At 39.1% G+C, this 14,188-nt stretch overlaps 1 protein-coding gene across 1 annotated transcript in view; it reads right to left on the reverse strand.

Moving 5' to 3' along the window:
- The window catches only part of KIAA1328, a 170,626-nt gene that overhangs the window by 43,801 nt on the left and 112,637 nt on the right, over positions 1-14,188 (reverse strand). Inside the window, exons 7-8 of the mRNA XM_084304859.1 lie at positions 13,481-14,166; positions 10,520-10,615 (exon numbers count right to left, since the gene is read on the reverse strand). Of these exons, the coding sequence (XP_084160985.1) occupies positions 10,520-10,615; positions 13,481-14,166 (782 nt within the window). The remainder of the gene's footprint in view (positions 1-10,519; positions 10,616-13,480; positions 14,167-14,188) is intronic.

The following is a 14,188-nucleotide window of genomic DNA, read 5'->3' on the forward strand; positions in this document are numbered from 1 at the left end:
GGAACGCCTGCCTTAGTGCCTTATCTGGGATCACTGTTGTTTGGCTGAGAGCCAGCCCCATCCACAAGGTACCCATCAAAATACCATATGCGAGCCATCTTCTGAACAAACATCACCCCAATTAGGCTGCTATTTGGTTGTGATAAAGGCATAGATGAGCAATGCGTCATCCCTTCTGAACCTGGCTCACCTAGAACAAAAGATTTCACTGTAGATGGGCTGCATGGAGAATCAGGCTGGGAACGGGCTGCTGCTGCAGGGCTCGCGCTGAGTGTGCCGGCAACCACCTGCTTGATACAAAAACAACCCTGCATTTTCCTTCACTACGACTATCCATATATAAGCACCATCTCCTTCATACGAGTTTTTAGATGAGCTGGTAGGTGTTGACAAGCGGACCTTTAAGTAAGTGAGCTGCAATTGCAAAAGGCCCTTTTCTGCACATGCATCGCATTAGGGAGGAACCGTTTGCTGAAGACAAGTAACGATATAGCAGAGGAAGGACACAGAGTTGGAAAGCAGGCACTCAGGCTTTCTAGTGTGCCCTACTAACAAGACATTTTGAAGAGATGCCTAATTAGAGCAACAGATACTTAAGATTGCACTCTTGTGTACAGTTATTACAAAGAGCTATGTATACACGAAAAATCCATCCTCTAATTCTAATCATCTTTATCAGTATTGTGTGATGACTGAATTAAGCATTTTAGGCACAGACTACAATTGTCGTTTAAGGATATACATAAAATCTTGGGACTAGTGAATCTATTGTCTGCAAACTCTAATGCTGTTCCTATTCCAAAAAGCCGTCAGAAGCTCAGTGCAGTGGCGCAAGCTCAGCCCAGGTACAAGGCACAGCTCCAACACTGTGGTGACCTTTATCTTCACATTGGTTCCCACAAACACAAATCTCAAGTGTTTTTTGATTCTTGTTTTAAGGAGTGATCAAAACAACATGTCAGAATATAGCAAGGTCTGCAACTATAACTATACATGGCATCTCAAATGCTCTCATACTAGGATCTTTTAAAATGGTGTCATATATTACCCCCCCCCCTTTTTTTTTTTTTGGAAACGCCCCTCCTGCTGCATCTTTGCACTTCACTGGGCTTTTTTAGTGATTAAATCACATCTGTGGGGCACAGTCATCCTATGATTAAGTAGTATATTAATGATTTACTACTACTCTAGTACTCATCTATATTATATTGCTTAGTAAAATGAAAACACTGAGATTGTTTATTGATCTGCTTTTAAAAAATTCTTAGAGCCCAAAGAGAAGTAAATAGAGAAATAAGGCTTTGGAGTTTCCTCAGATTAGTGGATTACCATACCCAACAGATGTAGATTTGACAAGGCACCTTTTGGTAAAGGTTATGGAAAAAAATCACTTCAGGTCACATACATTACCTTGAATCCACTGAAGTTATGTATTTCACAGAGTGTGCTTGATGGCTAGTGGTGGAAAAATCAGCTTCTTACTGCAAGTAAAATACAAACTGAGATACTTACCTGATGGAATACTACTCTAAAAACCTTGGCCTGAATTTCACAGAAAAAAAAAAAAAACAAACACATGCTGAAGATTTCCTTTCAACACATACGATTTTATGTAAATGCAGCAGCACCACCAAACAGTGACTCAACCAAGATGTTTATGGAACATACAACACTTTTTGTGTGTTCATATGTGTGTTCAGAAATAAAGAGATATAACTGAGTTTCAACAAGAGGGATACCACTACCTTGCTAAGAGGTGAACAACTCTTTTAAAACCATTCAGTGAGGTGCATATTTTGTACTTTCGTTCCATCAGATACCAACAACTCTTGCCATCTCACAGCTACCACTGGCAAACAGAACGTAATTTATATTTTACCAATCTAAATAAACAAACTGATCTTAGGCTCTGCACAAGTTTTTTTTTTAGAATCTGTTTGGAAATGTCTGTCCAGAGCTGCTGCCACCAGTGTCATTGTGACACTGTGGAGTGTGCTGTTAGGGGCTTGCATATACTTGGGTTGCCAAACCACCTCACTCCTACTGAGTTTACAGCCGGTACATAAATTTAAACCCATCTCTTAGAGACATTACTGTCTCAGAAAGGATGCAAGACGTTGGTAGAGATTAAAGGAGCACAAAGTTAAAAAGGAAAAAAGGATTAACGAGGCATCGATCAAACAGGAGGGCATGTAGTTACATAAAGAGACAAAGTCTGACACTATTGACAGATGACTGAAGATACTTGGATATTGTTTTATTTCAAACTTGCGTGTGCTAGAAGCCAGATGTAAGCTTTTCCACACATAAAAGCTGATGATTTGTCACTTCAGTTAAGTTATAATACTTCTCTCCCTAGGTCACTAGTGAGATGATTTGAGTATGATTCAAATTTTAGTGGACTTGCTGGGCAGAGGCTGTCCTTGTGGTCAGTGGAAAGAGACGGATTAGTTTGAAACTAATGAAAAACTCTGTTAAAAGGGCTCAGGGATGAGAGACGGGAAAGACACAGAACAGACAAAATGGAGGCAGGATCCACCAGGACATGACTCAATGGTTCCAAAAGCCAGAAGGAATTAGGGAATGCGGTAGGAGTAAATTGCTATCAGTTCATATAGCACCAAAGAAAACATTGAGTTTCACGGAACTGAAGAAGTAAAGAAGAGGGGATGGCAGAGAAAATAAAACAAGAAGTGTCAGTGTGACTTTCTGCAGAGCCCTGTAGACTGATACCTTAGACAACTAGCCTTTGAAGGAGGGTTTCAGAGAAGCAACGGTGACAAGATCTGAATGAGCAGCAAAGATGCTGATTTGGATAATTTATTTTGAAGGCAAGGCATGAATATTGAGCAGCCAGAGAAGATTTTACAGTAGTCAAGGTGCAGGATGAAGGACTGGAGCAAGGAATAGCACTTTAACTGCTGACAAACTAGTGGTACATTTTTGCTGCAAAGCAGAAGGAAGCTGCAGTAGTCATCATCTGCCCAAATGTGTATGGAGAAGGAGAATGACCCCGAGGTTACAACTCTGAGTGACAGAGAGGATGTGGTGTTATCAAAATCAGAAGTGAAGAGAGATTCAGAAGAAAAAGTAAGGAGTTCTGTTTTGGCCAGATTAGGAATGATCTGAAGGCAAAACAACCAGGATTATGTGTCAGGGAGGCAGTCAGATATGCAAGACTAGATGGAACAGAGCAGAAGGTTTAAGAGTTATTGGCAGAGAGATGATAGCCAAATCCGTGTAACTGGATGTTGTCATCCAGGGATATGGGCACAGAAATCTCCAGGCAAATCAAGGAATTACTAAATCCCTTCCCTGCCACCTCACAGAGGTTCATACCTACTTCCAAAAGAAATTATCTAAAATAGTGCTGCAAAAACATGCATAAAAAAACCCGTCTCTCCATAAAACCGAAAGATCAGACTGTTTCTAAAATTAGGGCAACCGCTAAATGAAAGTTAACCCGAACAATAACTTTAGCTAAACTTCAGGTCACATGCATTTAATATAATGAGATGAAGAATATGAAAAGGCCATTCATAATGGAATTCATCGAGTTAGGAATGCCATGCTTAGCTGCCTTATAACATATAATTAATGATCCTATAAAAATCCAGCAGTACGAACTCTCCCGGCTGCCCGCAGAACTGTTCTTTATGCCGGGTAGGGCAAGCAAGCATCTGCTTCCACAAATACTGCCCTTTGAGAAGCTGAAAAGCTTTCTTCCCCTGTTCCATCGGGGACCACATTGCCATTTCCATGACACGCTGAGCTTTGAACCGTTACCCAAATCAGACTCTAGCATTTGGCAACCCAGTACACATCTGTCATGATAGACTGGTTATTGGTGAAATGTTAAAGAAAAAGTCATTAACTCTTTTCCATTGCTTCTAATATGCCACCTTCCTCCAGATTATTTATAATCCCCACTAAACCCATCCTCTGTTTATAGTGTTTTAACGCAACAGAGGAATATATACTGTCTGGAGATCTGTCTTGCTTTATACCACTCCCAACCATTTGGTACAACAAAAGATGTTCTCTCTCCATCAAAAGGCCTGATCCCTCCTGAAGCCTTGATGCTCAGATTCAAGGTTAAAGGATTAAGGCCTGAAGCATTGAGTACCAGAGGAAAGGAAGCCAAATATCAAAAGAAACACAAAAATCAATCCTCTTCACCACAGGAGCAGTGTGAAGAACAAATCAGCTGGGCTGAATCTAAAATTTTCTCTGCGTGGCTCTCAAAAATTAGCACTGTTACAAATGTAATGGGTAGTTCTGCAAAGCCTCAGCACCCATGCAATGCCATGGAGTTCAGCTCAACCCACCAGCACAGTCTGGAAACTTTTATGTCAGAGCAATTCAGCTGCAAAAATACCAAGTCCACTTCAGAGAAGGTGAGAGCTAGAGAGAAACGAGAGCACGCGTGCCGTTATCTTTATATGTAGTCTGTATATCTGCAAGTGACAGAATCTAATATTTACCAGAGTTTGCCTTTTGCTTCAATTCCCTGTGTGCTGAAGCACAGCCAAGGTCACCAGAGGGGTGGGGGAGCAGGTTTAGCTTAGTGCAGCTGTGATCGTGACCAGAACAGCAGGGTACAGAGGATTTCTTGCTTAACTTTGTAATACCAATAGCTTTTGTTCTTAGTCCTGCCCCATCAGTTCGGATATAAGCTTTTAAATGGCGTGAAAGTTGTTCGGGTGGGTTTAAAACCTCCTAATTTAAAACTACCTTCCAGAACATTTTGTTTCGCAAGAATTTTCTTAACTAGTCCAACTTACAAATTTCTGGGACATATGAATATATAGATTAACATATGAATATATAGATTAAACAACATTTTCTCTTCATCCAAGATTACATTTAAAAATAAAAAGTAACAAAATGATATGTTTGAAAAAGTAATCCACTCCAATTTATAAAAATAGCATTCAGGTTTTCAAAATTCATTTCAGGCAGTAAACTAACAGTGTGTACATTTTCCTGTAAAGGAGGCATCTGCAAATGACTTGCAAAAATGTCTCTCACTGTCTGCAAGTGTTGGCAAGGAACAAACTCCTTCAGGAGATACATGAATTTTAAATATTTTAACCCAAAGAACAAAATCTCCAAGCATTTTCAGTTCTGATACGTGATATTACAGAACCATACCCATGTAAAAGACTGGCAGAAAACACAAGATTTGTGCAAATATCAATGTATTCAAGTTCTAGTAAGCCTGTTTTCACTGATTGCCATCCTTAGAAGTGTTTGTAACACCAGAACTCCTGTGCTTTTTGAAGACTTCACCTACAGGTTAGCTCCATCTGCCCATAAAAACTACAGTGGTAGCTCCCACTTCCATCTTATGCCTCAAGTCTATCAAGTGGCATACTGTTCAATGTTTCTTTGGACCGTAATGGTAATGATGTAATATGTCTGTTTGCAGCATACCTGATCATGAGAACAGAATCAGCATAATTCAGGTAAACGTAAAACAGCTTAACACCCTGTCACAGTTCAAAGCAAGCCTGAAAATGAGATTAGTGAAGCAACCAGGTCAGTGGAAATGAGCTGCTCCTCACTCCCCAATTCGATAAAGATCACTATCTGCCTTAAAAATATATACAAATATAAATATGCATGCTTCGATATACATATATATCCTCAGATATGTATAAAATATTCTCTCTTCCTCTCATTTAGCAACAAGTTTTTAGTTATCACATCAGAACAAAAGCTTTCACCCTGAACATGAAAACCTACTACCTTCAGAGTCCGCATGCGGCACTAATGAAGCAAAAACATATATCTAACTCTGAATACACGTTCCTTTTGTGGCACAGTCAACTCCAGCAGGCATCAGCTGGAGAGATGCTCATTCTATACGTAGCCAGACAACTCCACCAGAGAAAGGAAAATTTTTGTCTGCAACTAAATCAACATTTGCACTACCAGCAGATCCATAAGCACTTTCTTTTTTTTTTTTTACTGGATAAACTAGTGTTTGCTCTGCAAATATCCCACCTAAAAATGATACAAACTTCAATATAAAATAATCTGGAGTAAGAAAGTAACTTGGGCATTAAAAGGAGCACTAACAAGTGAGTAAGCAGTTTCCAGACACATGGACTTTATGGGCCATTTGGAAGCACAGTTGATTTCAGTCCGATTTAATGTGCCAGTCTCCTGAAGCAGTGAATAGATGAGAAAAAAAATGAAAAATCTAACAAACTGTGTTCAATACATTCAGAAAAGTTGGCCAAATACTACATATCTGAACCTCAAGAGACCAAGGACAGCTTGGGGATGAACTGAAGGCTGGGAGCTCCTGGCCAACAAGCCAGTTCTGGCACTGGCGATGGTTTCTCCTCCAGAGGCTCAGGACATGGATAATGGGAGGTGATGCACGCTGTCATGAAGAAGAGCAGACAAGAAACTCCAAATATGAGATAAAATGAATGCTGCCATTGCCACTGTAAATATTAGTTCCCTTCAAGAATGGGGCAATGGGGACAGCGCGAGTCAGGTGGCAGAACCCTGTGACTGCGTATGATTTTTTATTTTAATTTTTAAAAAGTTGCTGGGGGGGGGTATTGTGTGAAGAAAAAAAAAAAAAAAAAGCATATGCCTGGAACAGCAGGGGGAGCTGCGAGTCTGTGTTCCTCTGCATCTATATTTAATTGCATTGACTGTTTGGACAAAACCACAGAAGTATGCTTGTACATCACTATAGAAAGATGTCTGTATGTCTAACAAGCAGCAAAAGAAATCGAGTTCATAACAAAGCACTAAACAAGGAGCAAAAGATAATTGTCACCTCCTCTCAAGATAATAAAAATAGTTACACCGTAAACATAAAAATCTTCTAAAAGACCCCTGACAGCATTCCCTCCTGGAACTATCACCATAGCAATGAGCATTCAAACAGAGGGAAAGTACTACTGAATCCTGCGTTGGATATTTTCAACTAACTAAAAATACAAGCTGCAGAAAAATACACACGGGTGACATAGGCTAAGGCACACAAACGTAAAAAGCCCTCAATGAAATAAAAGGTGGCAAATTACACCTGCAAATCTTTAATAATCTGAGAAGGAAACCCTTTAACCAGGTAGCATACACCGAAAGGGTGCCTGCAGATAACTGTAAACCCCTCCGATAGCTGCTGTATCCAACAATTCCTATTTATATCATTTTGCTCAGGTCAGTGTAGAGGTGCAGCAGCAGTATTGTGTGAAATCCGAGGAAAGGATGCATTTAGAGAGAAGGCAGTTAAAGCTGTACCGGTGGAGCTGTATAGGATGCCTAAGAATTGGATAAGCAGGAAACATTGCAGATTAAGATTTAGGCACACAGCACAACTCTGGAGGGAAGGGGACTGCTTGCAAAGCAGCAAACCGTATCTTCTCGAGTTTGTGCTATTAAACAGGTTTTATTTTCATGACATCCAGATCCAAAGTTGAGATTAAATAAGGGAGAGAGGAGTGGATTGTTTTAAAATTCCTCTCCCAGATGCAGACGTCAGGAGCACATACAAAAGCAGGTGCCGGGTGTATTGATCCTACTGAATACGCATGGAGTGGGTACTTGAGCATGTACCAAGCATCTGCGTCTGGGAGATGGAAAGCGCTTTGTAAAAGGCTGTTTTATGCTAAACAAATGCATCAGGTTATGTTTTTATTTTGAATATTTTAAAGCATCTTGCACACTGGGGCAGACTTGAAAAGAAATTATACAGACAAGCAGACAACTTGCCATTAATTGTACAAGTTACTATCTCCACAGCTGAAAATTGGCTGTGGGCTCACTTAGGAGCACTCCAAGCTCCTGAAAACCATCCTCAATAAAACCTGCTCTGACTGCTGCACCTCAGAGAACTGGAGATCCTGCATCTGAAGACTCTTCAGGTCCCAAGCGCTGGCCCAGCTGTAAGCAGGCAAAGGGACAGACACATTTCTTCTCAACAGCTCCTCGACATACCCAGCAGGGAAGCGGCAAATTCAATGCTGCAAATTTATCCTGGGCCAGTCCAAAGAGACTGAGAAGGACAACACTTGCTGACTTGGATAATGAAGAAAACATAATGGTACATTCAGAAGAGAAAATGAAAATTTGGCTATAGCTTGTAGTACTCCCCAAGGTGAAAGTTTTCTTTTCCACAAACAGACACGCTATGACCAAACACTGCAACAGAAATCAAACTCGGTACTGTATTTGCTCCTGGAATCTTTTTTGCTTTTTTCAAGCAGGGAAAAAATTAATCCCTACAGGAGATGACAAGATGCCTTTTAAAGTACATATCTCATTTCTGACTACAATTACCTTTCAATAGCCTGGCACAGCTGCACGCTCCTATTTGCTTTTTGTTTTTCATTAAGGGCTCCTCTATTATTTGTACCCATCCTATAGCATTTATGCCTGGCAGTGATGTACATTCCCTTGCCTACGATTCTTCCCACAGATAGTAGAGAATAAATTGCAATTAGATTTTCGTAATTGTAGATAATTAACTCAAAATGAGCTGTTAATTATAAAAAACTATGTTTTTCAGTTCTTGATTATATTATTTATTTTACTTCTAAACTCCATATCTCACTTCAGCAACTTTAGTATTTTAAAGGACTTTCACCACTTCCTTTCAAATATCAGGATATTTTTAAACTAAGTTTTGCTTATTTGAAGGCTGAAATCAAGTTTCATGCTGTGAGGTTTGCTAGAGGAGCTCTTATGCATGAACTGGAAAGTCAGAGAGTGCTGGTTTTCCATTAGGGTTCTGATAGCATTTGCTATATTTGCTATAACAAGAACCATTTGGCAGATCAATTAAAGAAACAAGTGTTAAAAAAAGAATTCAAGAACACATTCCTACCATCTCTTCATCTTTTCTAAGCCTTAGCCACGTACTTGCACACTCTGTACTGAAGAAAACATCACAAATTCAAATGCATAAAAGAGATAAATGGACTTGTCTTCGTTAGCCTCTTTCAGCCTAACATTAGAGTAAATTATTTAGGGAGCTTTCATCTGGTAACCTTTGCAAAACCAACGATGGCATAAAGGAAGAAAAACTTCCAATTGTTATGCTGCCAAACTTTGGAACCAGCTGGCGTGCCAACTTGAGACTACACAAACACATTTTAACCTTGAAAAATTACAGTAAATTAAACTGGGGGAATGAACAGAGGGTGGGGAACCTTTTGAAATCCGTAACTCCAATTCTGTTAACATCACAGTTTTTTTCTCATTTTCTTAGCTAAGCTATGTAGATTTTTGCAGGTTTGTTGGTAAATTGTTGGCAAGAAGTCCTACAGATGTTCTAGGTTACATCTTTCCTCCAAGGGTTTAATACTACTGCATATTAATATCACGACTCTCTCTCTTTTGTTAGTGATCCCACTTTGATCACATCGGTCTGTGTGAAAATGAAATTAAAAAAGCTATCAAAATACAACAAGGGATATACCAGCAAGTTATAGCATCAAAAAAACTAGTTAGGCAATGAAACACTCTAAGGAAAGTAACAACTTCTGTTCTTCTGGAGAAAGAAGACTTACCAGTCTTCTGACTTCCCTTTGTAGTGAAGAGGGATCTCAATAAAATAAAATAAAACAAGTATCATTTGAAGTTAAAAATATAAAAATAAAGTATTGGACCCTTAGTTTATAAACAAACATTTCTTCTGACATTCTCATGCTAGAACTAGAAGAGACTATGATTTAAAGATCTTCTCTTTTCATGGAAGAGATGAGATTCAAAGATCAGCTGCACTTCTCGTCCACCCAACAGGATGCTTGGGTTGACAGAGCAGATACTTCAAACGCAGAACATAATACTGATGCTTCTTGAGAATGGGGTGAAAACTCTACCAAATCCAGTTCCAGTTTGTTTTCTAATAGGCTTGAATCTTCTTCCAGTGGAAACATGAAATGCAAATGGGTGGAATATGAAGAAAATATGTTGATCAAAGTTTTAATTAGCATGCAAAATTGGGATAAAGACATAAAAATTGAAAGTAGAATTAAGATAATAATTTCAGTGGCAGTTAGCACTGATTATACTGGAGCCAGGTTGCAGCAAAATGTTGTTTAAAAAACAAGCAACTACCACCAGTGGTAAAATATAATTTCTGTCTCAGAGTTAAAGGCTAATATATTTTTACAGCAGGTCCAAATCAAGCCTAAATGTTCTGAAATGTTCTGATCTGATTTGAAAAATAAGAAGCAAAACCTAGAGTAGAGAAAGAAATCAAAGATTCTGTGAAAACTCCAGCTTGCCCTGGGCTAGGTTAGGGTCCTTAAGACATGATGCACACAATCTCAGAGCACTACAGGAAGTCAACAACTAAACCCTGAGTGATAACAGTTCAGCTTGTAATCCATAAAAATCAACAGCCACGGAATTTTATTTTTTCTAGGAAAAAAAGCTCTTAATCTGAAACAAACACATGAACAAATACACTTGGCAGCCAATAGCACACTGTCAAGAAGATATACCAACACTGTGTGAAGTACTTAAAAGAAAATAGAAAAATTACCTTAGTCCCATGCTGTTGCCATTCATCATCAGAGCAAGTTCTCCAGGTGCTTCATCAATGGGCAAATCGCCCAAAACAGGTACATGGCCTCTAAACCTGAAAAAGCAGAGGTAGCTGTTTATGCAGCTGGTCAAATCACCGCAAAAGGAACTTGCCCCAGAAAGGTTGAGTTGTGTGTCTAGAAGCATGGCTATTAACATGTTTAATACAGAAGCTTTCACAACTGTTTTCATGCTTTCAAATGCACTTTTGTTTTGTAAGGTTGACTTATGTACAGTGCCTTTCCTTCTGAGGGTTTTCTGAGGGAAAAAGATTATAAAAATTTCATTTACTAATTTCAAAGGATCTGCTCCCCTGAGAAAAATGGTCACATCATCCAAAACAAGCATCCCTCTTTGGCTCAGATTACAGCTCCATCATCACCAGGGCTCCAAATATCATGTAATCTGCACAAAATGTAAATGGTGTTTGACGTGGTTGTGTCGTGTGAATCTGCGGGCCCACAGGTGATGCTCCATTTTCATTACATAGCCCCACCTTTTTCTTTCTCTCCAGTAAAGACAGAATAAAACAACAATAGAGGTAATTTTCCTTCTTTATTTGAATAAAATTGCTGTTTCCAAGATTTACCCAGATTTGTCTACATTACCAGGAAATAATATTTTGTCATTTCTGGAATTCTCCTTTATTCTGGTGTGGTTGGCATCAGTGGAAGTCACTGAGCTGCCACTTTCCCTGCACGCACACAATTTTTGACAGCTGAACAACTATTTCACATCCAGAGAAACTGCAGACTGAAAGTATTATGCTCACTTGAGGCTAAATAGAGAAATGTGGGGAATTAAAATGCAGTTATGATGCAGCATGGTCAAAAAAAGGATCAATTCATACTTTAGCTAAAAGAGAAGAGTTAATAGCCAATAATTACAAATGGTCAGACCTTTTACTTGTCACTCAATGACAATACTTCCAGCAGCTTAAAATGGACCTTAACCAGCACGCCAACCATGCAGAAGGACAGACAAAAATAAACACTACTTGGAAATGGATTTTTGTTGTATGTTTTTTTTTAAACTGTCATGATGTTAAGAGATGAACTAGGTTAGAGCCTCCCGCCAAGGAAGCAAAGGGTATTTGAGCTTAGCTAAACAAATTTTTATTGTTTGTAGCACATAAAATTACCCTGTTATCAAGTGGAAAAGAATTATATAGCCAGAACTGAAATATAACCGTGATGGTTAAGAGATTTACCTGTAAATATCAAACATTTCATTCTAAAGAGACTGACTATTTTTTCAAGAGCAAGCAGACTATATCTATCTAGTTGTGTTTCTTAGAGACAAAATGGCAAATGTGCATTCACCTGCACCTCTGAAAAGAGATTGCAAAAACAGTTTTAGTGCTCAGACTGATCACATATGATTTTTTCATAGCATTTTTTAAGTAAGTAGAGCTCTGTAAACCTTTTTTTTTTTTTCCTGGACAAAAAAAAAAAAGCTAAAATAGGCACAATGGCATTAACAAGTACATCATTGTTTTTTTCTGGGCAAATGATGCCTCAAAGAAGGCTGAAAATTATCCATTAGAAACAGAACACCAAAACCCTCAGTCTGTATGTCCTTCATATTCTACTTGTTTTTCATACAGAGGGATGCATACACAGAATTAAGCTATTTGATGATTAAGAATCCATCTGTTCCTACTTATTTCTCACCTTAAGTTATAATCCTTTGTTTGTGACCTCAGCCATTTTCACACACATAGTTGTGATTGCGTCTGATAAAACAGACATTTTAAAAGCTAAACAAACACACTCATTTCAAGAGTCTGAGCAGGAAACAAAAGACCACATAAATTACAGTATTCTCTTTTAGAGTTTAAAAAGTAACCAGTGGGGCTGGGATTAAGAAAAGAAAGTGATATATTCCTCCATAGTTATTATAATACACACATGTAGGAAATGGGTCAAGTGTTGCAGACTCTTGTGGGATGCTGTCCGCAGTTACCACACTAAAATAGTATTGAAATAAGCATTCTTCTGAATTCCTCCTATTGTTTCTTTTAAAAGACTGCTAGATTTTCCCATTCCTTTCCCTTCTTAATGCTGAAACACTAGTATTCAACTGAGTTACACTGGCTAATTCAACTTTTTCTTCCACAGCATTAACCCATTCCTCTCCACTCCATGTAACACATGATAGCAATAAACCAGTTTGTCCCAATTGCTAGAGTCCCCATTTACGTTGTCAGGAAGGTGTTACCTCACCTTCTGCAATCTCAAGGGCCTTTCAAGCCACATTGCATATTTCTATGGTTATTGCCTTTCCCTTCTTCTAGTTTTCCAGAAGGTCTTATGCCACAGTATTGGCATTTACCACTGCAGGAAAATCACTGAAAAGAAAATGTCCTTTTTTCACAGGGCTCCCTTTTTTTCCCCACACACACATATATACACTCATACAAATCTATGTATAAAATGTATAAAACTATTTTCATCTTTTCTATAAAAGACATTTTTTGCAGTTCCTACCTACGAAGGTGCAGTGTTTCAAAACTGCCCTCTGCAAAGACAGAAGAGGAATGCCACATCTATATCATCCACACTCACGCTGCTCCCTTGCCAAACGTCTATTCCTTAAAATGCCTGCACGAAGATCAAGCTCTAATTTTCTTCTACTGCTCCTCTTTTCCTACCTAGACTTTTAGAACTGCTTTTCTTGTGTCTTTCTTTCTACCACATACTGTTTTCCTCTGCTGCTTTCCACAGCTGTCATGCTGGTTCACAACAGTATATGCTAATATACTAAAGTCTCCTCTCCCCTAAATCACTGTTAGAGAGTACTTATGCCACAGGTATTGCCTTATCTTATTTTATAAATTCCATTTTTCCATCTTCCCCTTGTCCATGTCTTCATTATAAATTTTTGAATTTATTTTTAAAAATATAAATCTCAAAATCACCTGTTATAATCCATACGGGATTGGTGTAACTGCTGTTGTTTTAGGAGCAGTTTTGCTTCTTGTTTAGCCAACAAATGTTGGAGACGTTCCTTTTCAATTTCCAGCTCCATTTTCTGCAGTAGCAGCTGCTGCCTTCTTTCTTCAGACAACCTTTTAGCTTGTTCTGTTTCTTTAGACCCTGGATCCACGCTGTCATTCAGCCCAGAAACTCGAGACAGCCTGGAATAATCACAGGTTTTGTGAACGGGCCCAGAATGTCTTTTAGGAACCTGGCTGACATGGTGGCTTTCTTGCACACTACCTGAGCTCCCTACATGCCTGCAGGCACAACCACAACTCACTTGTGGAGGGCACGTGCTCTGAAATTCATTTGCTTTCTGGTCCATCTCCTGAGCTGGCTTTACACGGTGCGGGCTTTTCTGCTTGACTGAGGAAATCATATTGTTACACTTTCTGTGTAAGCCATTTTCCACTGAATATTCCTTCAGACATTCCTGATGGTTGTAATGGATTTCAGTTGCACAATCGTGATTATTCCTGCAGGGCTGAGACAATGCTACACGGCTTGGGCTTCCAGCCTTTGATGCTCTGCTGTTCTTATAAAAAGTTTGTGGTCCCCTAATGGCTAAGTACGAACCATCCAGTTCCAAAGGCAGCTGTTGGCATGAGGCCTTCTTACTGGACACCTGCAATAAGAGAAACAATTTC

Source organism: Netta rufina (genome assembly GCF_964035555.1).
Source record: "Netta rufina genome assembly, chromosome: Z".
Taxonomy (NCBI): Eukaryota; Metazoa; Chordata; class Aves; order Anseriformes; family Anatidae; genus Netta; species Netta rufina.